This window comes from Anomaloglossus baeobatrachus, chromosome 5 (assembly GCF_048569485.1).
Source record: "Anomaloglossus baeobatrachus isolate aAnoBae1 chromosome 5, aAnoBae1.hap1, whole genome shotgun sequence".
Lineage (NCBI taxonomy): Eukaryota > Metazoa > Chordata > Amphibia > Anura > Aromobatidae > Anomaloglossus > Anomaloglossus baeobatrachus.
In genome coordinates, this window is record NC_134357.1 from 575,833,796 (window position 1) to 575,859,442 (window position 25,647).

General features: G+C 51.2%; 1 protein-coding gene across 1 annotated transcript in view; it reads left to right on the plus strand.

Moving 5' to 3' along the window:
- Positions 1-213: 213 nt before the first annotated feature.
- The window catches only part of LOC142313096 (uncharacterized), a 36,585-nt gene continuing 11,151 nt past the window's right edge, over positions 214-25,647 (plus strand). The window contains exons 1-3 of the mRNA XM_075352082.1: positions 214-435; positions 517-640; positions 724-821. Of these exons, the coding sequence (XP_075208197.1) occupies positions 214-435; positions 517-640; positions 724-821 (444 nt within the window). The remainder of the gene's footprint in view (positions 436-516; positions 641-723; positions 822-25,647) is intronic.

The following is a 25,647-nucleotide window of genomic DNA, read 5'->3' on the forward strand; positions in this document are numbered from 1 at the left end:
AGTGGAGATCTTCTATAGAAGAGAATTCTCCTGATTGCCCCGTGAAGGATGGATATGGACAGGGACAAGATGGCGGAGAGGATATTACACCTCACCCTAGAGATCCTCTTCCGGCTTACTGGAGAGGTGAGAGATTCTGATGATGTCACATTACACCATTCTTATCTATGGGAATAACAGATGGACAGAACTGGAGAGGTGAGGACTCTGGAAATGTCTGGAGTGAGATTTATTACTGTGTCTCTCCATAACCAGGATTACACAGTAGTGAAGAAGACCTCTAGTGAGCGCTGTCAGGCCCCTGTGTCTGAGGGATGGGGAAGACCCCTGAGCCCAATCACGGGGCCTCCACCTCACTCCCCGATACATAAGGACATCAATGACCAGAAGATCCTAGAACTCACCTACAAGATGACTGAGCTGCTGACTGGAGAGGTGACACTGCTGGGAATGCTGGGACATTATACAGTAATGCTATGAAGGGATCGGGGGTGACGGTATCATTGTATGTGTCAGGTTCCTTTAAGGTGTCAGGACGTCACCGTCTATTTCTCCATGGAGGAGTGGGAGTATTTAGAAGCACACAAAGATCTGTACAAGGACGTCATGATGGAGGGTCCCCAGCCCCTCACATCACCAGGTAATAGACAGGACTAAATACACACGGCCTATAATTATCTGTATGTAAGGAATGAATTCAGTCCCTGTATGTGTCTCCTCCAGTTCTATCCAGTAAGAGGACAACACCAGCGAGATGTCCCCGTCCTCTTTTCCCACAGGACTGTAAACAAGAAGACCCCGATGTTCCTCAGGATCATCAGGTAGATGGAGAGAAGGTGCCATGAAATCTCCCTATGATGTGTAGACGGCTGTGAAGGTCTTGTGCTCAGTCTTGTTTTATCCTCCAGTATTATATGTGTTATACTTGTGTAATGAGAGCGGTGGAGATGGCAGGATTAGCAGAGATAAGAACTTTGATTCCTTTTATGGTGGTGTCACATACAGTGACAACGACAACGACGTCGCTGCTACGTCACCATTTTCTGTGACGTTGCAGCGACGTCCCGTCACTATCACTGTGTGTGACATCCAGCAACGAGCTGGCCCCTGCTGTGAGGTCGCCGGTCGTTGTTGAATGTCCAGCTTCATTTTTTGGTCGTCGCTCTCCCGCTGTGACACACACATCGCTGTGTGTGACAGCGAGAGAGCGACGAAATGAAGCGAGCAGGGAGCAGGATCCGGCGTCTGGCAGCTGCGGTAAGCTGTAACCACAGTAAACATCGGGTAACCAAGGGAAGACCTTTCCCTGGTTACCCGATATTTATCTTCGTTACCAGCGTCCGCCCTCGCTGCCAGTGCCGGCTCCTGCTCTGTGCATGTCGCGGGCGGGGAGGAGGGTGTCAGCACACTACGCTCACCCCTTCTGCTCGGGTCCGGCGGCTGCTGCTCAGTGGTGGCTCGAGCGGTGGGCCGGATCCCGGGGGTTTCTCGAGCGGCACTCCTCGCCCGTGAGTGAAAGGGGTTTGTTGGGTGTGGGAATTGTTTATTGTCCGTGACGCCACCCACGGTTGTGGTGATTTCACCACCGCTGCTCAATATGGGGATCCCGGGGATGGTGATGCGGAGCAGCCAGGTGTTGTGTTGCCCCTCCGTGGGTAGGGGTTGGTGATCCCGGGGCCCGGTGATGGTTTGGGAGGTGCAGGGCCTGGTGGGCGCAGGGACGCGGGGGCAGCGCTGTGCCTTGCGGCACTGTGGTACTCACTCAGCCTGAGATGTTGACACAGTTTTTACGGTAAACCAAACGGCTGGTAAGACGGTCCCACGGACGGCTGCAGTTGTTGTTTCACCCCTGACCCAGTTTGATGGTGTAAGTCCTTTCTTCTACTTCCGTGCACCCTTCTCCTGCACTCCGGCTTCCAGCTGGCTCCCCGACTCCGTCCCCGGGGGGCCACTGCCCAACCCCGGCTACCTGCGGTTCCACCAGCTGTCTCCCCGGCTCCCTGCAGACGGCACTTAACGTCTGCCGGACTTTCTCTACGAGGCCCTAGGCTCCAACCTAGGCCCCTGGCTCCGTCTGCCTCTCTGCAGACCTTCACTCTTCCTCTCCTAGGACTAGACTGGGCTTGTTTCCTGCCTCAAGCCAGCTCACTCCTGGGTGGGCGTCTCCATCTCCTCCCTCCGCCCACCTGGTGTGTCAGCCCGGGGCAGAAAGCAGGTCACTTTGGGGATGTCTGCTGTGAACTGCTGGGGGTGGGGGTGTGTGTGTGTTGTTACCTGTGTCCCCTGGCTTGTCCAGGGCGACACATTCTCCCTTAGCAAAATGCAGACCGTCCTCGGGCTGCCCGTCCATCACCGGTTTTATTTTTCTTTTAAACTGCAAAAGATAAAAACATCAAACTCAAGCATGTTCAATCCTCCCGCAATGGGATGCACATTACTTTAACGTTGCAATAACAGTCAAACACTTTTAATAATAACTGTGTAACGGGTCCTTCAGTCACCCACCCAAACAACCTAGTCTTGGTGCTGCCCCTAAAGCCCAGGCAGCACCCCTTGACCCCAGTCCAGGAACGGCTCCAGATTGGTCAACGGGACCGGTACTTCGCTGCCGTTGCGGCCGGGCGGACTGCCGGAGCCGTCGTCATCTCCGTCGCGGCCGGGCGGACTGCCGGGGCCGGTGGCAGGGTGGTGACAAAGGTGAGGCCTGGGGACCCCAGGTCTGGGTCCTCCCCCACAGACGCTGCAGGCTCCGCTACCGGTAACAGGGGTAACGGCTCGGTGCACCGCTGCGGCGGCCTCTTCCAGGAACCAAATGCTGGCAGAGTCCTGGCGTCCCTGCTTCCACAGCCGCGGTTCACATGCGGCCGGACGCCCTCCCGTCCCCCTTAGCTCTTTCCGGCCCCTCCTCTCTCGGGGCGGGGTTTTGGCCTTCGCGCCTCTACTACTCGAGAAGACGCTCGAGCGGGAACTTTTCGCGCCAAAGATGGCGGCTTCTGAAATTTTCCTGCCGGATACCTCCGGCGGTAACAAGGCGCACCTCTACCAGACGGCAGAGCGGTAAGATCCTGTTCGTGACGCCAAGTTGTCGCGGGCGGGGAGGAGGGTGTCAGCACACTACGCTCTTCTGCTCGGGTCCGGCGGCTGCTGCTCAGTGGTGGCTCGAGCGGTGGGCCGGATCCCTAGGGTTTCTCGCCCGTGAGTGAAAGGGGTTTGTTGGGTGTGGGAATTGTTTATTGTCCGTGACGCCACCCACGGTTGTGGTGATTTCACCACCGCTGCTCAATATGGGGATCCCGGGGATGGTGATGCGGAGCAGCCAGGTGTTGTGTTGCCCCTCCGTGGGTAGGGGTTGGTGATCCCGGGGCCCGGTGATGGTTTGGGAGGTGCAGGGCCTGGTGGGCGCAGGGACGCGGGGGCAGCGCTGTGCCTTGCGGCACTGTGGTACTCACTCAGCCTGAGTCGTTGACACAGTTTTTACGGTAAACCAAACGGCTGGTAAGACGGTCCCATGGACGGCTGCAGTTGTTGTTTCTCACCTGACCCAGTTTGAGGGTGTAAGTCCTTTCTTCTACTTCCGTGCACCCTTCTCCTGCACTCCGGCTTCCAGCTGGCTCCCCGACTCCGTACCGGGGGGCCACTGCCCAACCCCGGCTACCTGCGGTTCCACCAGCTGTCTCCCCGGCTCCCTGCAGACGGCACTTAGCGTCTGCCGGACTTTCTCTACGAGGCCCTAGGCTCCAACCTAGGCCCCTGGCTCCGTCTGCCTCTCTGCAGACCTTCACTCTTCCTCTCCTAGGACTAGACTGGGCTTGTTTCCTGCCTCAAGCCAGCTCACTCCTGGGTGGGCGTCTCCATCTCCTCCCTTCGCCCACCTGGTGTGTCAGCCCGGGGCAGAAAGCAGGTCACTTTGGGGATGACTGCTGTGAACTGCTGGGGGTGGGGGTGTGTGTGTGTTGTTACCTGTGTCCCCTGGCTTGTCCAGGGCGACACATGCACATATAGCTGCAGTACACATCGGGTAATTAACCCGATGTGTACTGTAGCTAGGAGAGCAGGGAGCCAGCGCTAAGCGGTGTGCGAGGCTCCCTGCTCTGTGCACATGTAGCTGCAGTACACATCGGGTAATTAACCCGATGTATACTGTAGCTAGGAGAGCAGGGAGCAAGCTCTAAGCAGTGTGCGCGGCTCCCTGCTCTGTGCACTGTGACATGTGGCTGCAGTACACATCGGGTAATTAACCCGATGTGTACTGTACCTAGGAGAGCAGGGAGCCAGTGCTAAGCGTGGCTCCCTGCTCTCTGAACATGTAGCTGCAGTACACATCGGGTAATTAACCCGATGTGTACTGTACCTAGGAGACCAGGGAGACAGCGCTAAGCGCGGCTCCCTGCTCTCTGCACATGTAGCACAGCGTCGTTATGATCGCTGCTGCTTCTGCTGTGTTTGGGTGGAAACACATCTATGCGAGTAAAATCGGTCCGACTGGGCTGAAAAAAACTCGGCTGATTTTAGTTCACGTTAGGTGCGAGTGCAACGCAAGTGCGATGCTATTTCTGAGATTTTACTAGCGTGTGTAATGCGTGTGTAATGCGTATTTTTTACTATGTCATCTGCCATTCAGCGCTGCTACATGGCCGCTGACAGCAGACACAGACAGCCAGTAGCAGAGCTGAACGGCAGATGACAGCAGACACAGACAGAGCCGCACTGTCAGAATGAACTCGGGTGAACTTAACCCGATTTCATTGTCATGCTGCGGCTCTGTCTGTGCCGCGTCCTGATTAGAGGTCACCAGTGAAGGGCTCACCGGTGACCGCTAATCCCCTGAGTGACTGAAGTTAGCAGCCCTCTCTCATACTCACCGATCCCCGGCGCCGTGCTGCACGGCTTTCTCACTGCTCCGGCGGCTTTTACTATTTTGAAAAAGCCGGCCGCTCATTAAACAATCTCGTATTCCCTGCTTTCCCCGCCCACAGGCGCCTATGATTGGTTGCAGTGAGACACGCCCCCACGCTGAGTGACAGGTGTCACACTGCACCCAATCACAGCAGCCGGTGGGTGGGTCTATACTGTGCAGTGAAATAAATAATTAAATAATTTTAAAAAATGGCGTGCGGTCCCCCCCAATTTTAATACCAGCCAGATAAAGCCATACGGCTGAAGGCTGGTATTCTCAGAATGGGGAGCTCCACGTTATGGGGAGCCCCCCAGCCTAACAATATCAGCCAACAGCCGCCCAGAATTGCCGCATACATTATATGCGACAGTTCTGGGACTGTACCTGGCTCTTCCCGATTTGCCCTGGTGCGTTGGCAAATCGGGGTAATAAGGAGTTATTGGCAGCCCATAGCTGCCAATAAGTCCTAGATTAATCATGTCAGGCGTCTATGAGACACCCTCCATGATTAATCTGTAAGTTACAGTAAATAAACACACACACATGAAAAAATCCTTTATTAGAAATAAAAAACACAAACAAATTGCCTCATTACCAATTTAATAAGCCCCAAAAAGCCCTCCATGTCCGGCGTACTCCACGGACCTCCAGCGTCGCTTCCAGCATGAAGGTGACAGGAGCTGCAGAAGACACCGCCGCTCCGGTCACCTCCAAGCAGCAACTGAGGTGAGTAGCGCGATCAGCTGAGCTGTCACTGAGGTTACCCGCTGTCACTGGATCCAGAGAAGCTCGCAAGTGAGAAGCAGCCCTTTGACAGCTAAGCAGCGATCATAACAGCGACTTACAAGGTCGCTGTTATGTCACAGAAAATGGTGACGTAACAGCGACGTCGTTGTCGCTGTCGCTATGTGTGAACCCAGCTTTAGTCCTCGTTCACACTACTGTATTTTCAGAGCTGTCCATAAAATAACACAACGTCTCGTCCTCAGACCATTGTTATTGGATGTGGCAGTGCACATGGGGATTTTTCTTTCTCACTGACAGAATCTGTGTGTGAGAATAATCCCAGCATCCTCTAGTGTCTTCCGTAAATCGGAGGAGACTCGTCCATTCAGGTCTGTGTCTGCACAAACCCTCAGATTCCCACCAGCTCCACCATACAGCAGACATTGTGTTACGGGTACATTGCAGTTCTGTAATGGAGGAAGCTGTAAATGGTCTTGTAAATTATTAATAGCGGCTGTAAATACCGGATTGTATATGGATGACAAATAAGAAAAGACTTGTCCTAGTTTTCTGGATGAAGCTGTGATGATTCTTTATCCGGTCGTGTGATCCCGGCATTAGAGGCCATTACATCCCGGGAAAAGAGGATTTATCTACAAAGTGTAAAATCTTTCCCTTCCCTGAATATTTCTGCCTCCGGTCACATCCCGTCTCCCGGTATAACGGGCTCCGCACCACAAAACCTACATCCAACTCATCAATTCTGTTGGGTTTTTCTAAGTCACTTTTTTTTTTATCTTCTCGTATTAATTAATGTTTTTGTTTCAGATTCTTCATATTGGTCCAAGTGGATCATGAGTCTTGCGCACAATAGAAAGGCTTTGTATTTTTCCCTGTGACCTGTGTTTGTGACTTTTTAGTGCAAAATGGTGACAAATTTGCACCAAAATATTTGATCTACATAAAATATCTCGGGTGTGGACTGGAGAACATTTCTGACAAAATGTCCTAGTTTTTAGGTTGAAGGTAGACATACTGTTCCTTGAAAAACTATTCACACCCGGTAAACTTTTCCACATTTTTTCACATTACAGCCACAAACAAATACATTTTATTGGGGTTTAAGTGATAACAACACAAAGTAGCAAACATTTGTGAAGTATAAAGGAAATTATACATGGATTTCTAAACATTTTAAGAAATTTAACTCTGAAAATTGTGATGTGCATTAGTATTCAGCCCCCTGAGTGAATACTTTGCAGGACTTCCTTTCACTACAATTGCTGCTGCCAATCTATTGGGAATGTGTCTACCAGCTTTGCACATCTAGAGGTGACATTTTTTGCCCTTTTTACTTTATAAAACAGCTCTATCTCAGGTAAATTGGAAGAAGGCGTCTGTGAAGAAATTTTGAATTCTTATGCTTTGTTTTTAAAAATGTCCACTCCTGACTTCCGGATCCGGTCCTGGCTGAGGTGGAAGCCTAGAAGAGAAGCTCCTGCCACCCCTCACAGAAACCGACTAAAAAAAGCTCCCCCGGACGAGCCACCAAACAGAGAGCAGCACAGGAGGTTACCTAAAGCAGCCAGCTATGGAACGGTACCTCCTGAGAAGCGCTGGCAGCGGTGAAGGAGCCTGGAGAAGCTGTGACATGGACGGGCAGTGCAGAGGAGAAGATTACATTATGGCGCCAACGAGCCTGATGGGGGAGGAGCCTGAGCACATGAAAAGAAAACACAGAGCTGGAGGGGGAGAGATAAGGGAGATATGAGCGAGGAGTCACAGGAGGACAGAGCAGGAGAGAGGTGGATGCAGGGGACTGATGAGGGTGGATCACAATGGGAGGATGAAGGAGATATGGGGGCAGAAGGGAGAGAAGAAGATGCTGGCAAAGCAGGGGAGCTCAGAGACACAGCAGTGTTGGAGGATGAAACTGACAAACAGTACAGGGAGATTAATCCCACTCAGACACATGACTCGCCCACCCCAGGGCTATGGGACACCCGGTGCCGGGCCGGACTAGTCCGGTGGTAGTCAGTGGTGGCTGGGCCCGGCTCCGTGGCCCTGGTGGGTGTCAGTAGAATATGTGGCTTGCTTGTTAATGGTTGTGTTCGTGACGCCACCTGTGGTATGCGGCTAATAAGCCGCCGCTGCTGTGTGAGGCCTCCGGGATGATGTTATGGCAGCAATGGTAGTACTGCTCCCCACAGGTGGAGCAATGCCCGGGGCACAGTTGGTGCTTGTGAATGTCTATGCAGCGGAAATAACAGAGACCACTTCAAGGGTGCAGTTCAAGTTCTTTACTCACAGTTCTTGTCACAGCTGTAGGGACCCTCAGACTGCTGGGACCACTGTCAGGGACCTCCGCCGTTTCTGGGTGACTCAGAGAGTAAAAGCCGGTGCCCTCCTCTTAGTGTCTCTTTCTTCTGCTGTCTCCCTTAGCCTTGCCTTTGTTAGGGTGGACCCGGCTTGGCCTCCACTACAGCCTCCAGGCTGGGGGGTCACCTGTCGGCTGATTACCCCTTTTCTGAAGGTCTGCTATGGGTTCTGGCCCTGGGAGTTTACAACGTTCCCTGGGCCTCGGTTTTTACTGTTTGGAGATTGTCTTTGCACTCCTCCAGTCTCTAGGGACCGTCCCCTGTCGCAGCTTAATCACTCCACCGATGTCAATGTGGAACAGGCCACCGCAGCCTGCAACTACCCGTGGCGCCTCTAGGCCCTCGCTTCAGTACCTATCAAGGACTGCTCGTGGTACCTCAAGTACTACCCGCGGCCCTGCGACTCCTGCTGTTCCTACGTGGTGTCACCTGGACCTCTGGGTCCCAGGGTCTTCACCAGGAAGCGTCTCCTTCAGTTCCTCTGCTCCTGTCTGACTTGGAGCTTTCTTTCCTTCTTTCTTTCTTTCTTTTCTTTCTCCTCCTTGCCTGCCTCCAGCAGGCCTCCTCCTCCCTCCTTTCTCTCGTTCTTCTCCTCCAACTACATGCTGCTTCTCTCACTCCCTGAGGTAAACTGAAACTAACTTGACCTTCCTCTCTGTGTCTGCTCTCAGATGGCTCCTCCCACCCCCCAGTTGCTAAGCTGTAACCTATAGGAGCAGGGATGGGTCTTACGGCCCCTCCCAGCATGCAGCATGGGAGGGTTGCCTGCCACTTTCCCTGGTCCTAGTATGTGCCTAACAATGGGTGTAGTGTGGATTTACCAGGGGACCGGAGTTCACTCTCTTCCTCTCCCAGAATGGGGCATCACACCGCTGGTGGGGTGCAATGACCTGTGGCGACGGAAGCCTCAGGGGCGCCACACACACAGGAAGTCAAATGCAAGAATTAATAGTACCCCTTACAAAGGAAGCAGAAAACAGCTTGCTACACCAACATGACAAGCCTGCAAGTTATTGGGGAAAGGAGGTAGTGGCCCAGTCCAGATAAAGAGAACTAAGAAAACAGCACCACCTGCAGGCCAAGACAAGTACACACAAAAGCTTAAAGGGAACCTGTCATCAGAAATTTAGCTATAAAGCTAAAAGTTCCCCCCTCTGCAGCTCCTGGGCTGCATTCTAGGAAGCTTCCTATAGTTTTTTTGGCCCCTTTTATTCCAAAATAAATACTTTGTAAACTGGTACCTTTTCGTATGGAAATGTCTAAAATCGTCCATGGGGGCGGGCTGCCTGGGGTCCGTTGTTGTCCTCCTGCAGATTTACGCCGCCCCCGAACGCTGAATTTCGAAAGCTCAGGACGCCGCCCCTGGGTGCCCATGGTCCCGCGCATGCGCTGTTACACTGTAGCGGTGCCGTGCACTGCGTGCACGGTGACCGCTAGTGACGCTTTGCGCGGGCACGAGTTTATGGGCGGCGCTGTGAGTGTCATCAGTAAGTGCCGCCCATAACCTCGTGACCGCACTTTCCCCTATGACTCCAGCGTTATGCGCAAGCGCTCGCTGGCCTGATGCCCGGACGTCCCCTCCTTCCCATCCTGCTCAGCAGCAGGAAATAGATGGGAAGGAGGGGACGTCCGGGCATCAGGCCAGCGAGCGCTTGCGCATAACACTGGAGTCATAGGGGAAAGTGCGGTCACGAGGTTATGGGCGGCACTTACTGATGACACTCACAGCGCCTCCCATAAACTCGTGCCCGCGCAAAGCGTCACTAGCGGTCACCGTGCACGCAGTGCACGGCACCGCTACAGTGTAACAGCGCATGCGCGGGACCACGGGCACCCAGGGGCGGCGTCCTGAGCTTTCGAAATTCAGCGTTCGGGGGCGGCGTAAATCTGCAGGAGGACAACAACGGACCCCAGGCAGCCCGCCCCCATGGACGATTTTAGACATTTCCATACGAAAAGGTACCAGTTTACAAAGTATTTATTTTGGAATAAAAGGGGCCAAAAAAACTATAGGAAGCTTCCTAGAATGCAGCCCAGGAGCTGCAGAGGGGGGAACTTTTAGCTTTATAGCTAAATTTCTGACAGGTTCCCTTTAATGTGGACTATAAAAAACTGGCTGAAGAAGTGGCATCACACTTGTCAAAAGAGATTAAAGTGGCTATTGAGGCAGCCATACAAACATCATTAGCTAATATGCAAAAACAGATAAATGCCCATGCATCTAGACTGGCAGAATCAGAGCAGTGAATATCTGACTCCGAGGAGACAATACTGGCTATGCAAGTGACTCGCCCACCCCAGGGCTGTGGGACACCTGGTGCCGGGCCGGACTAGTCCGGTGGTAGTCAGTGGTGGCTGGGCCCGGCTCCGTGGCCCTGGTGGGTGTCAGTATAATATGTGGCTTGGTGAATAAAGTTGTGTTCGTGACGCCACCTGTGGTATGCGGCTATTAAGCCGCCGCTGCTGTATGAGGCCTCCGGGGTGATGTTATGGCAGCAATGGTGGTACTGCTCCCCACAGGTGGAGCAATGCCCGGGGCACAGTTGGTGCTTGTGAATGTCTATGCAGCTGAAATAACAGAGACCACTTCAAGGGTGCAGTTCAAGTTCTTTACTCACACTTCTTGTCACAGCGCTGTAGGGACCCTTGGACTGCTGGGACCACTGTCAGGGACCTCCGCCGTTTCTGGGTGATTCTGAGAGTGAAAGCCGGTACCCTTCTCTTAGTGTCTCTTTCTTCTGCTGTCTTCCTTAGCCTTGCCTTTGATAGGATAAACCTGGCTTGGCCTCCACTACAGCCTCCAGGCTGGGGGGTCACCTGTCGGCTGATTACCCCTTTTCTGGAAGGTCTGCTATGGGTTCTGGCCCTGGGAGTCTACAACGTTCCCTGGGCCTCGGTTTTTACTGTTTGGAGATGATCTTTGCACTCCTCCAGTCTCTAGGGACCGTCCCCTGTCGCAGCTTGATCCCTCCACCGATGTTCTTGTGGAACAGGCCACCGTAGCTCTAAACTGCCCCGACAGCTCTACAGACTACCCGTGGCCCTGCGACTCCTTCTGTCTCCTACGTGGTGTCACCTGGACCTCTGGGTCCCAGGATCTTCACCAGGAAGCGTCTCCTTCTGTTTCTGTGCTCCTGTCTGACTTGGAGCTTTCTTTCCTTCTTTCTTTCTTCCTTTCTTTCTTTATTTCCTCCTCCTTGCCTGCCTCCAGCAGGCCTCCTCCTCCCTCCTTTCTCTCGTTCTTCTTCCCCAACTACATGCTGGATCCTCACTCTCTCCCTCCCTGAGGTAGACTAGCTAAACTTGACCTTCCTCTCTGTGTCTGCTCTCAGATGGCTCCTCCCACCTCCCCAGTTGCTAAGCTGTACCCTATAGGAGCAGGGATGGGTCTTACGGCCCCTCCCAGCATGCAGCATGGGGGGGTAACTGCCACTTTCCCTGGTCCCAGTATGTACCTAACAATGGGTGTAGTGTGGATTTACCAGGGGACCGGAGTTCACTCTCTTCCTCTCCCAGAATGGGGCATCACACCGCTGGATGGGGTGCAATGACCTGTGGCGACGGAAGCCTCAGGGGCGCCACACTCCCCCACAGCAAATCCCAGCACGTCCTCGGGCTGAAAAACAACAAAAACATGTGGAAGAACTGCAAAAACATTTTTGTATGAATAACATAAAACAATAAAACATTTCTTCCCTTTATGGGAGGCATAGGTACTTAAACGTTGCAAACTTCTTATAAAGAAACTATGTGTGCACTTCCAGTTCATTGCACGGTTTGGGCACATCCCCCATAATTCTGGTAGGGGGCACAACGGGTGCAACTATATACATTTCTGGCTACAACAAGTCCAGTAGCCTGGTAGTTCGTTTCTTTTCAAACAACAATGGGGCAAATACTCAACCAGCCACTAAGTCCAGTGGCCTGGTTACACAGGACACATAAGACATCACATTTACCGGGGCCCACATTCCAGTTCAGTGGCCCGGTACACATAAACATGGGGGGGGTGACGTCTTCAAAAAGCATGAGGGGCAGTACAGCAGGAAAGGGTGTCATCTTCGAAAAGAACATTGGGGCAGAACACAAGGGACTTCTTCAAAAAGAATGAGGGGCAGACAGGGGCTATTTACAGTTCAGCATCTCTTCTTACTTCTTTACATGTAGGGATTCTTCTCCGGCTCCCCACCTGGTAGCAGGTAGACAGCGGTCAGCACAGTCTGCGTCTGCTGGTCTTGGCGGGCCGCGCCTGGCATGGCGGCGGCCTGTATTGGAGTCGCTGCTGTGACCGATTCTTGACGGGCCGCACCTGGCGTGGCTGCGGCCTGAGCTTGGCGGGCCACATCTGCGGCGTGGATTAACGTCGCCGCTGCGGCGGGATCTTGCTGGTCCGAGCGGGGTATCGCTGCTGGGGCCTGAGCTGGACGGGCCGGGCTTGGCGTCGCTGCTGCGGTGTGGATGGGCGTCGCTCCGGCGGCGAAATCTTGGCGGGCCGCACCTGGCGTGGCTGCGGCCCGGATCGGCGTCGCCATGCCGGGCATCTCTCCAGGGACCGCGGGCATGGTAGTGGGGGTTGGGGCACTCGCGCCGGCAGGGGCATTAAATGACTCACCCCTCAGTAGCATCTCCGGTGTTCTGGCGGTCGCTGCTCCGCGCGTCGCTTGCCGGATCTGCTGCATCACCTCCGCTTGCAGCCTTTCACACCACTGGTCCATCTCCCAGCCCCACCAGTCAGCGGAGTCTAGCTCTGGATCGCTGCGTGTGGACGCCATTCTCTCTGCGTCTCCTTCTGCACGATCTCCCAGCAGCAGGCTCGTCGCTTCTTCTAGTAGCAGACTTTTGATGTTGCTCAGCAGCAGGCTGGTAACTTCCCGCTCCTTCATCCGGTCAGCCATCCTCCCGACCTCAACCTTCAGCTCAGCGGCGGTCACAGGCCTGATCCAGGTGAGCTCTTCCTGGCCTCCGCTTACAGGAGCCATCTTCTCTATCTGCTGGTCTGGCATTTAGACTCTTTCTGCCAGCCGGCCAGCTTGTCTAGTCGCCATTTCTTCTTTCTCCGCCTTCTATGGCGGGCACCGCTTCGCGCTCTTTTCTTGGAAAAGGGGGCGGGGCTTCTCTTCGCGCCCTTTCTTCTTGCACACCCCCCTTCTTCCCGCGCTCAGTGTCTTCAATGGCGGCAGTTTCTCACAGTAAAACACAGGCTTTTTCACGATTATTCAGGCGCACAGTACCCGGTGTGACCGGGCACGAAATCCTGTTCGTGACGCCAATTTTGACTCGCCCACCCCAGGGCTGTGGGACACCCGGTGCCGGGCCGGACTAGTCCGGTGGTAGTCAGTGGTGGCTGGGCCCGGCTCCGTGGCCCTGGTGGGTGTCAGTATAATATGTGGCTTGATGAATAAAGTTGTGTTCGTGACGCCACCTGTGGTATGCGGCTATTAAGCCGCCGCCGCTGTATGAGGCCTCCGGGGTGATGTTATGGCAGCAATGGTGGTACTGCTCCCCACAGGTGGAGCAATGCCCGGGGCACAGTTGGTGCTTGTGAATGTCTATGCAGCTGAAATAACAGAGACCACTTCAAGGGTGCATTTCAAGTTCTTTACTCACACTTCTTGTCACAGCGCTGTAGGGACCCTTGGACTGCTGGGACCACTGTCAGGGACCTCCGCCGTTTCTGGGTGATTCTGAGAGTGAAAGCCGATACCCTTCTCTTAGTGTCTCTTTCTTCTGCTGTCTTCCTTAGCCTTGCCTTTGATAGGATAAACCTGGCTTGGCCTCCACTACAGCCTCCAGGCTGGGGGGTCACCTGTCGGCTGATTACCCCTTTTCTGGAAGATCTGCTATGGGTTCTGGCCCTGGGAGTCTACAACGTTCCCTGGGCCTCGGTTTTTACTGTTTGGAGATGATCTTTGCACTCCTCCAGTCTCTAGGGACCGTCCCCTGTCGCAGCTTGATCCCTCCACCGATGTTCTTGTGGAACAGGCCACCGTAGCTCTAAACTGCCCCGACAGCTCTACAGACTACCCGTGGCCCTGTGACTCCTTCTGTCTCCTACGTGGTGTCACCTGGACCTCTGGGTCCCAGGATCTTCACCAGGAAGCGTCTCCTTCTGTTTCTCTGCTCCTGTCTGACTTGGAGCTTTCTTTCCTTCTTTCTTTCTTCCTTTCTTTCTTTCTTTCCTCCTCCTTGCCTGCCTCCAGCAGGCCTCCTCCCCCCTCCTTTTTCTCGTTCTTCTTCCCCAACTACATGCTGGCTCCTCACTCTCTCCCTCCCTGAGGTAGACTAGCTAAACTTGACCTTCCTCTCTGTGTCTGCTCTCAGATGGCTCCTCCCACCTCCCCAGTTGCTAAGCTGTACCCTATAGGAGCAGGGATGGGTCTTACGGCCCCTCCCAGCATGCAGCATGGGGGGGTAACTGCCACTTTCCCTGGTCCCAGTATGTACCTAACAATGGGTGTAGTGTGGATTTACCAGGGGACCGGAGTTCACTCTCTTCCTCTCCCAGAATGGGGCATCACACCGCTGGATGGGGTGCAATGACCTGTGGCGACGGAAGCCCCAGGGGCGCCACACAAGCACAAATAGCAGCTCTAGCAAAATCTAATGAATACTTGAAGGATAAGGCGGAAGATTTGGAAAACAGATCGAGACGCAACAACCTAAGTATAGTCGGGTTACCAGAGTCTGTGTCGATTGGACAGTTGGATAATATATGCGAGTTGGAGCTACCGCAGGCCCTGGGCATAAAGGCGAAATTCAGAGTTGAAAGAGCCCACAGAGTGGGTCCACTGAGACACCAGGAGGCAAATAAGGGAGAGGGCCAAAACTCAAACAAGAATACCCCGATAAGAGCCAGACAGGTGATTGTCAAGTACCTTGATTATAAGCATAAGGAGGAAATATTGAGGGCCTTTAGAGAACGAAAGTGTCCACTACAATATCAAGGCAACAGACTGCTAATTTTTGGAGATTACTCAGCTGAAGTACCCAGAAGGAGAAAAGAATTTAGCAAAATTTGCTCATTTCTGTACAACAAAAAAGTAAAGTGCCAGCTATTATACCCTGCTACACTGAAAGTTAGAAACCCCAATGGCTCGTTTGTATACTACAAGGACTACAAAGAAGCAGAAAACATTCTCATGGCAGAGCTCGACAAGACTAGGTCAGAAAGGCAAGAAAAAGGAGCTAGTGGAGAAGGGAATAATAGAAGAGGATCCCCCACAAGCTCAGGAAGAGATGTGGGACGTCTTGGGGGACAAAAGCAAGTCGAGACCAGGGAGGAAAGGAGGCTACGCAAGGGGTCAACAGCATAATTCATGCCCGGAACACAGGAACCAACACTTTGAGAGAAACTATGATACCTGAACTGGAACTCACTCATTATTTTTCCTTTTTTTGCCTGTTTTTTTGTTTTTTTTTCAAACAGGAAGAGGCGTCGAGGAGGATGCGTTATGGAGAGAGGGATGGGGAGGTGAGAGGAGGAGGGGGAAGGGAGAAAAGAGAGGAAAACATCCCAAAGTCTGGGCCCTCTCCCCCCCCTCTTTTTTTTTTTTTTTCTTTTTCTTCTTCTTTCTTTCTTTCTCCATGTTCTCTCCCCTTGGTCTTTTTTCTTTTTCTCCTTTGTCCAGGAACGTCATCCAAATTCAAATGAAGTGGGCTTGTTCTAGGCGGACTGATGGCTACCTGGAGTCAGAGATAAGTAGGTCTGGAGAATCTTGCTGAGGTTTTGACATACTGTGCTAATTTTTGCATAATTTTCAAAGGCTTATTCAAGTTAGTCCGGGGATAGAACATATATTTTATGGGGGGTGATTAGGGAGCTACATATTTTGGCTAGGAATAGGGGAGCTCACCAACGTGGCGGAAAGCGCCGTGGATTTCTCGGAAGGGAAAATATGTTTTACAGTTACATGCTTTTTGTTGTATTTGTTATATTTGCAAGGTGAGGAAAGGGAGTGTCTATTTTGTGGTACCAACTGTGATTCTAGTGTCGAACATCTCGTCTTCCTTGATGCAGGGGCCCATAGGGGAGGGAGTAATAAAAGCAGAATACACAGTGTGACGTTGCACCTTGCAACATAGGGGGTTACTCGCTCAGCATGAGGGCTTCAGGTAGACACAGGAGGCACAGTTTCTTAAGATCACAGTCTGCTTTATTTAACTTCATAAAGCACCGCGCTGGTACGGACATCACATGGCATGCACAGGCAGGAAAACAGGTACATTTCCAAACCTCAGCCCTTCAGATTATGTTCAGTCCATAAGTCCCTGCAGAGCCTTCTCAGATTCTGTTTCCTTACCTCCACCCACCAATACACCCAGCTACTTCCTCCAGCACAGGAACTTTAGTGCAGGGCCATGGGTGTGTCCAGAGGCCTGACTTTCATTCCTGGGACCACACCCCAAGGTGGAGATATGGTGAACAGCCGTCCCACCTATCTCATTAGCTGTCCACAACAGAGCCGGCCCATGTAACACACCTTAACCCTCTCAGCATAGTACCAGTGATTATATCACATATCCTCCCCCTCTGCCCAAAGCCGGGGGGTTTTGGCACCTTGACATAGCGGACAAGAGCACCCGCTCTGTCCGCCCCAGACTACAGCCCTTGACGTACCGTCCGTCACAGTCACCGACCCTCCCCAGCGAACTCTCTCATACGCCCCCTGGTCAGTCCCAGCTCTCCAAGGCTGCCACCCACGGTCAGTGTAGGAGGGAGTCTCTCTCCCAGTCGATACTACCGTTCTGTCTAACCCTGAGCTATCCCGACCACTAGAGGGGTCACTATTGAGGGGCCTCAGCGGTGAACTGCCAGAAAAGGCGCCATATCCAGGCCCTCCGCAGGGTCTGTGTATAAATCTATCGTGGGCTCTTCTACCCGGGCATCGTCGTCTGTTTCTCGGATTGTCAACGACATTGGCTAACGACACATCGCTACTTTCATTCAGTCCTTTGGATTGTGTCTCACAGGACTGAGACCGTTCAGAGTCTGGGATATAGCCCGATGAATACCTGGGTCCTCTATGACCCTGGCTCCTTTTACCATTGGACTAGCTTTTGCCCTCTGAAGCAACACGCTCATCAAGTGGGCCACCTTTCTCTTCGGGGTCATACCCCCTATATGGTCGCCAAACCACACCAACTTGGCGAAGTTGGTTTGCAATCCTCAGTCTTTCTCGATTCAATTGTTTTAACTCTTCCAGGTATCCCAAACGGGATTCTAGGAGGGCTCGTATATCTTCAACACACCCAGTTGTGCCCACAATGGCACATGGAACCATACCGACTTCACAGGGCCTCCTGGTTTCGTTATGAATATCAATTCTTAATGTCGTCACACCGGTCTCATCAACCATCTCCTGCATGGCTCTTCCATGTCGTCAAATAAGCCTCGAGACCATCTCTCTGGGCACTTGCATGATCTCTTCCACAAACTCCAACAACCGTCGAGCTGTCTTCACCGATTCTGCAGTTGTCCCATAGATACGAAATGTTCCACTGTCTTTATCTAAATGCACAGCTGTGACACCTGGAACCTTCCTGGCTTGCTTAATATTATTTCTTAGTGCTCTCAATGCCAGTCCAATTAATGCTTTCTTCACAACCACTACTTCTTGAAAGCCTGCGGTCAGCTGCGCCAAGCGTCTGGTGTCTTCATCCTTCTTTGCAGTGATGATCCACTTCGTACGAAGACACCGTAGGTGCATGTCACTCAGGATGGCCACTCGCTTCTTTGTGACATCACTGAAAGAGCACACAACCAACTGATTAGTCTCTGCGGCAAAGTACACTTTACAGGCCCCTACTGCCTTCTGGAATCTCTCATGCACCTTCTCAATGGCACAGGCTTCTCTTAAGTCTTCCGGCACGTCTATCCGGCACTTGAAGACTGGTCTGCTTCCTTCACTGTCAAGGACACTAGACTGTTCCTGAGGTCTCTTGCCTTCCTCCATATTCTCCACCAAAGGCTTCACCTGTTGAGTTACACACGTCTCGGGTTCCGCCCCGGCCTCAGAGCCTTCGGGTTTCCGGCTCTTAGCTGAGTCAATCTTCTTGTCTGCGGTCTTGGTCTTACCCACTGAGTCAGTCAGGCTCTCAGCTTCTGATGAGACCTCACATCCAGACTTCACCTCTTCCTCAGAGGCTCTTTCCACTTTTACAGCACCAGCTGTGTCTTGGGACTTCACTGCATTCCCTCCAACTTCCTCTTGGGTCTCTGCAGTGTCACCCTCAGCCTTCTCTTGCGAGTTTACAGTATCGCCTTCTACCAGGGTGTTACGCCCTTCAGCACGGCACTCTGTTCTTCTTAGAACCTTGGCACCATTTTCAACATTCATCACTTCAACACTGGGTAGTTACCGGTCTGCTCACCAGGACCTTTGTGGATTTGTACTCCACCAATACTGTCCAGGATTCCGTCTCCTGTATTACTCTGTAGGATTTCATCTCCTACAGTGCTTTCATCCGACAGACCACCAGCTTCATGCTTGGAAATTATAGGAGACACCGCCATTACTTCTTTGGTCAGTTCCTTCCCTGCAATTTCACCCTGCTGATTTTTGTCATGACAATGTGTCAGTTCAGTCTTTCATTCCTCTTTCTTTTGTAGGATATCACTGTCTGACTCTACCGTAGCAGTTGCTACTGGCAACGTGTTTTCATTACCCAGGTATTTCACTTTCTCTGCACCCTCAGGCGGCATACACTGTGCCACCTCTCGGCGCTTATTACGTCTTCAGCGTCGGGAGGAAGTTTTCCCCTTCTCACACTTCTGTACCTCACTGTACTTGTTTGTCACCTTTCTTGAGTCAGTGTCTTTACTGGAGTCATCGTCACTCCCCCTGGTGTCCTGGACTAACACGTCCCCACTTAACCAGGTGTCGGCCCCCTTTCCTGGAGCTACTATAACTGTAGTGGTCACACTGTCACTTCCTTTTGGAGACGCCATGGTCACCCCTAACCCTTGACAATCCTTATGTGGAGGTACCATCTCCTCATTGCACCCCAATATCCCACAGGGAATCTGTATAACCTCATACGGAAAAGAGGCTTTCTTAGGCGAGGGCCGACTCATTCCTGTGCAATCGGTCCCGGCCTCTGTCTTCCATAAATCCTGAAAGAGCTCAAAGTCCCGTCCTATGATAACCGGATATAACAGATCTGGAACTACCCCCACATCAGGGCGTCCCAAACGTTTGGCCGTCTGAATAATCACCCTGGCCAGAGGATATACTTTAGTGGTCCCATGCACACAACTTCCTTCTATCGTCCTACCCACCATCACATGGAGATCAGGCATGGGTCTCACTAAGGTCAACCGGTTCACCGGGTCTAACAGACCAGACACACGTAGCCCATTCAAGTCCACGGAGCACTTCTGTGGCCTCATACCGGATGGATAGCCTATACCGCAGGTAGGACATATGTAAGGCGAACCCCATTGCCCCTTGCTATAGTCCACCTGTTTGGCTTGTGAATGCTCCACCCCCTTGTGGGTCACCACCGCTTTCTGAGGCTCCGCCCCCTGTTGGGTAACTTCCCCGTTCCGGGCCTCCGCCATCTTTTGGGCAACCACCCCGTTCCGGGCCTCCGCCCCCTTTTGGGCAACCACACCTTTTTGGGACTCCGCCCCCTTTTGGGCAACCACCCCTTTTTGGGACTCCGCCCCCTTTTGGGCAACCACCCCTTTTTGGGACTTCACCGCCTTTTGGGCAACCACCCCTTTTTGGGACTCCACCGCCTTTTGGGCAACCACCCCTTTTTGGGACTCCACCGCCTTTTGGGAAAGCAACCCCTTTTTGGGACTCCACCGCCTTTTGGGAAACCACCCCTTTTTGGGACTCCACCGCCTTTTGGGCAACCACCCCTTTTTGGGACTCCACTCCCTTTTGGGGTTTCCATGCAATGTCCTTAGCCCCCAGTTCACACCGTTCGCCCTTATCTCCCTGGGCACCCAGTGTCCATACCGGCCCCCGAAGGGAACGCTCAAACTGGTCCATGGCTGCTACATCGCTGCACACTGACAGCTCCTGCTGTCCCCGCACCAGGAACTGGTACAGCTCCTCCACAACGTCTGCATGACCCATTCCCTCTTTTCGGCTTTCAGCCCCAACTGCTGTCACTGGCCCTCCTGCACATGCTGTTGGTGTTGCTGGCTCTGCAGCAGCTGTTTCAGGAGCCCCTCCATGCTGCAACGAGAAGAGGAACAGGAGGGGCGCTCCAATGGGTAATACCCGGTGGGCAAAGACAGGGGGGTTAGAGAACCACTAACCTTTCCGGGTTGTACCGCCCGTACAACCAGGATCTCCAGCTTGTGGTGTATCACTGCTCACCAAGCAGGGCCCCGCAATTCCGGGCTGGCCTGGAACCTCCAGTCGCTGGACTCTCGCCACTGAAGCACGGAACCCCGCCACCTGCTGCTTCGCCGCCAGGTGCTTGAGGGCGCTGTCACTGTTCGTGGACCCGCCGATCCACAGCTGTGTATATCCACCACGTGCTCCTGGGAACGCTGCCCGCTATCTAGCACCATATGTGACGTTGCACCTTGCAACATAGGGGGATACTCGCTCAGTATGAGGGCTTCAGGTAGACACAGGAGGCACAGTTTCTTAAGATCACAGCCTGCTTTATTCAACTTCATAAAGCACCGCGCTGGTACGAACATCAGATGGCATGCACAGGCAGGAAAACAGGTACATTCCCAAACCTCAGCCCTTCAGATTATGTTCAGTCCATAAGTCCCTGCAGAGCCTTCTCAGATGTTGTTTCCTTACCTCCACCCACCAATACACCCAGCTACTTCCTCCAGCACAGGAACTTCAGTCCAGGGCCATGGGTGTGTCCAGAGGCCTGACTTTCATTCCTGGGACCACACCCCGAGGTGGAGATATGGTGAACAGCCGTCCCACCTATCTCATTAGCTGTCCACAACAGAGCTGGCCCAGGTAACACACCTTAACCCTCTCAGCATAGTACCAGTGATTATATCACAACAGGTAAACATGATACAGATAACTACGTGGAATGTTAAAGGGCTGAGATCACCTAACAAACGAGCAATGATATTGAGACATCTGAAAAGACTAAAGACAGACATTGCCTTATTACAGGAAACCCACTTGGGGGGAGAGGACTTTTTCCGCATGAAGAAACATTGGGTGGGTACCGTTTACGGGGCAGCGGCACAAGGTAGAAAAGCGGGCACTAGGATCCTAATAAATAAACAACTCAGTCATGAGGTAGTGGCACATGAGGCAGACGACCATGGAAGGTGGCAGCACTTAACAATCGTTAGTCCAGCGGGTAAACTCAGTATTTATAATGTCTATGGCCCAAATTCACAACAAATCACATTCCATGATGGCATAAAGGCCACCATATTAGCAGATGGGGAGGCTAACATTATAGTAGGAGGCGATTTTAACACCGTCCCAGACTCAGCTGAAGATAGGAGGAGGGGACAGCTAATGTGGGCAGGAGTTTAGATAATAGGGATGTAACATTAGAAGACGTAGGATTGAAAGACATCTGGAGACTAACTCACCCACATGACAGAGAGTATACACATTTTTCTCACCCTCATGATAGCTGCTCACGTATTGATCAGTTCTAGATCTCGCAAGATTTACTGAGTGGAACGCAAGATTGTGTGATAGAGAATATGGTGATCTCTGATCATAGTCCGGTGAGATTGGGCATTAGAGAGAAATTCAGGAGAGGTACAGATATCATATGGAGATTCCCATCGTTCCTTCTCAGGCAAGATAATTTCCACAAGGTGCTACAGGAGTGGTGGGGAGAATTCGCAGAGGACAATAAGGAACATAGAGCGTCCCCAGTGATATTTTGGGAAACGGCAAAAGCGGTCCTAAGGGGCCGTCTGGTGGGGTACGCAGCCACGATCAAACGGAAAACCAATGAGAATTATAATTTCCATAGTGAAGCCGAACGGGTAGCATATACAAATTATGTGACAAATAGATCTCCCATGACAAAAGGCAGATGGCTGGAGGCAAAAGAGGGATTTGACGAATGGGCCAAAAAAAAGGAACAACTATTCTGGTCGCACAAGGAGGTTGACTTACATAGGTTTGGCAACAAGGCGGGGAGGATGTTGGCCAATCTGGCAAGGGGCAGCAGAAAAATTACAGTGATCTCTAAACTGAAAACAAAGGGGGGAGAGGTGACTACGGATCCTAAGGACATTAATAAATTGCTGGGAGATTGCTATAGAAAACTATATGGGTCAGGGAATAACGACATGACTGATGAGGCAGAGTGGCTAAAACAAGCCCAAATGCCTAGCTTGACGGAGGAAGATTTGAGTGCCTTAAACGCAGATATCACAGTAGAGGAGGTGACGAGAACAATTGGGGAGCTTAACACCAACAAGGCACCGGGACCTGACGGTTTTAACAGTGAATTCTATAAGGCTCTGAAGGATCTGATCTCGCCGGATCTAACCTCAGTCTTTAATACTTTCCTGGGAGGGGCGGAAATACCCAAAAATTCCAACATAGCATATATTAAATTACTCCCCAAGGGAACCAAGGACCTGGATGATCCCTCTAGTTATAGACCTATATCGCTCATAAATCAGGATTTAAAAATTATGTCCAAGATCATCGCTAATAGACTGTCCGAGATCTTACCCAGGATCATTACGAACCACCAGGTGGGGTTTATTAAGGGGAGAAATGCCGTTACCAATATCCGAAAGACAATTCTAGTGGTAGACGCGGTTAGACTGGGTCTCACTGAGGGAGGGGCTAGACCTGCCCTAGTTACACTTGACGCAGAAAAAGCGTTTGATAATGTAAATTGGAGGTTGTTAGACAGGGTAATGGAGGCCATAGGGATTGTAGGCAAGATGAGACTTTACATTAGAAACCTTTATGCCAACCGGGAGCTAGGGTACACACTCCGGGCTTTCTATCAGACGTGTTCCCTTTGATGAAGGGAACAAGACAGGGTTTGCCATTATCTCCTCTTTTATTCAACCTGGAAATCGAGCCATTGTCAAGAATACTACAGGGACAAAATAGCTTTAAAGGAATCAAGATAAGGGGTTCAGAAGTAAAGACAGTGCTTTTTGCTGATGACATCATACTTTATATGGGGGACCCCGGTGCGGATTTGCCACAGACTCTTGCCTTGATTGAAAAATTTGGTTCATTCTCCGGTTTCAAACTGAACAAAAAAAGTGCGAGATCATGTTCTTAAAGGGGCATCATGGGACAATGGGGGGACAAATAAGGGATGGCTGTCTATGTGGAATTCCTATAGCACAATCTTCAATTAAATACCTGGGAGTGCATATAGGAAGATCGGTGGAAACAATCTATAACTTGAACTATGGACCGCTAATCAGGAAAATTATAGTTCAATTAAAGGGATGGAAAGGTCTGCCACTTCCATTACTGGCAAGATGCCACCTGATAAAAATGATGAGCTTTCCTAGGCTGCTGTATCCCTTCCAGACGATCCCGCTATTGCTAAAACTAAAGGATGTGAATAAGCTCAACTCCGCATATACAGAATTTGTGTGGAGGGGAAGGAAACCCAGAATAAAGCTGAATACGCTGATGAAGTCAGCAGAGGAGGGAGGTCTAAACTTTCCAGATGTCCAAGGGTATAATCTTGTATGTATCATGAGGCATGTAATTGATTGGGTGAGAGGAACGAGTAGGCACTCAGATCATGCGATGGAAACTAAATATGCGTCACCGTGGGATCTGACGTCCATTCTGCACTCCCCGCTATCCAGGGTTGAAGGGCACATAAGGAACTCAATTATATTCCGAGACACCATGCTAACATGGAAGTCGGTAAGGAAAAAACTGGGGCTCTCATGGAAAGTGTCCAAGTACTTGAACCCCTGGGCATTCCCAAATTTTCCCCTGGGACGAGAAAACAAGCTATTTACTAGATGGAAAGAGAGGGGAGTCAGGAGAATGATAGATGTTATGAATGTGGAGGACAGGAGGTGGATGACAGGTCAGGAAGTGTTGGATAAGTACAACCTTAATAGCTCACATGTCATCCAGTATGAACAATTGAAACATGGAATAATAGGACACCTTGGTGTGGTTGGAAGAGAGCTGAACAGAAGTTCGATTGATGAGTTACTGGAATGTGATGTAACAAGTATAAATGTCTCTAAAATTTATCGATCGCTAAGGGGGGTGCTTATTTCACGGGAGGATAGTCGGACTTTAACAGCGTGGGGGAAACAATTGGGAAGGGAAGAAGTGGTAGATGATATACTGAGAGAATGGGTACAAGTGCGGAAACATATTACCAATGAGAGATGGAGAGACACTCAATTCAGAATTCTACATAGGGCCATTATGGGTTTCAACATACCAGGTAAAGATAGGTGGTGTCCTAAGTGTCAAAAAGAGAAAACGGATATGCTGCATGGGCTATGGGAATATGAGACAATCGCTAGGTTCTGGAACCAAGTCAGACTATTTGCCCAGTCAACATGGGGAATTTTCAGCAAACTAGACTTAATGGTGTGGATTTTCCACTCCTTTGAGGGAGGAGTAGGAGGAGGACCGAGCACGCAGGAAAAGAGGAAATACGCAATAACGCATGACATAGCCATGATAGCTAAGCATTGCATCTTAAAACACTGGATTCAAAGGGAGAGCCCATCCATAAAGAAGGTTATGGGCGAACTACACAACCTTCTGAAGTGGGAAAAACTAGAAGCGGAGAGGAATAAAGATGGGTTGACAGCCAAGTTTTTTGTGAGATGGAGACATTTTATTGAAAGCCAATTCACACAGGGATAAATAATTAACCTGATGGCACCTTTTGTTCACTCGGAGTGGTATATCCTGAGCGATATCCAGGACAGCCTGGGTAAACTGAGAATCACCTAGGAGGGGGCTCTGGAGGGAGGGGGAGACGAGATGGTTGGGAATACCAAGGCACGCTAGCAAAATTGAAATCGTTCAAGGACGACACAGAGATTTAACGAATTGTATTGCATATGTTATATATTTCATTACCTCTGTTTTGGTTTAATGTTACTGTATACTATCTTAAATCGAACAGCAACATGGAACTCCAAATTGGGGTATCACCCACCTCTTTGTCACATTTTGTCAGACGAATGTTCTTCTTTTGCAATGATATTTGTCATGTTTTTACAAATTTGAAAAATCAATAAAAAACGTTTTGAAAAAAAAAAATGGCCATTCCTCCATAAAGGCTAAATTTGTGGAGTTTATGACTTATAGTTGTCCTGTGGACAGAGTCTCCCCCTGAGTTCTGGATCTCTCCTGCTTTTCCACTGACCATAGGCCTCTTGGCTGCTTCACTAGAATTAGTGCTCTCCTTGCTTGGGATGTTGGTTTAGGTGGACGGCGATGTCTGTAGTTTTGCAGTTGTGCTAAATGTGACAACTCAGCATCTGGAGATTTGTGTGAGGGGTGAACTGTTCTTAATTAGGCCAGATTGCTCCATCTATTGGCAAATCAAGAGACGTTAGCCATTGTTTCATGTCAGACTGACCGGAGCCCTATTGTTTGTTAAATGTGGATTGCCTCAGCCTCTGTGACTACATCAATCAGAGGAAAATTATGCAGTCCGATTGAACTGAACCAATGAAAGAACAATCATCTCCCACCAATCCTG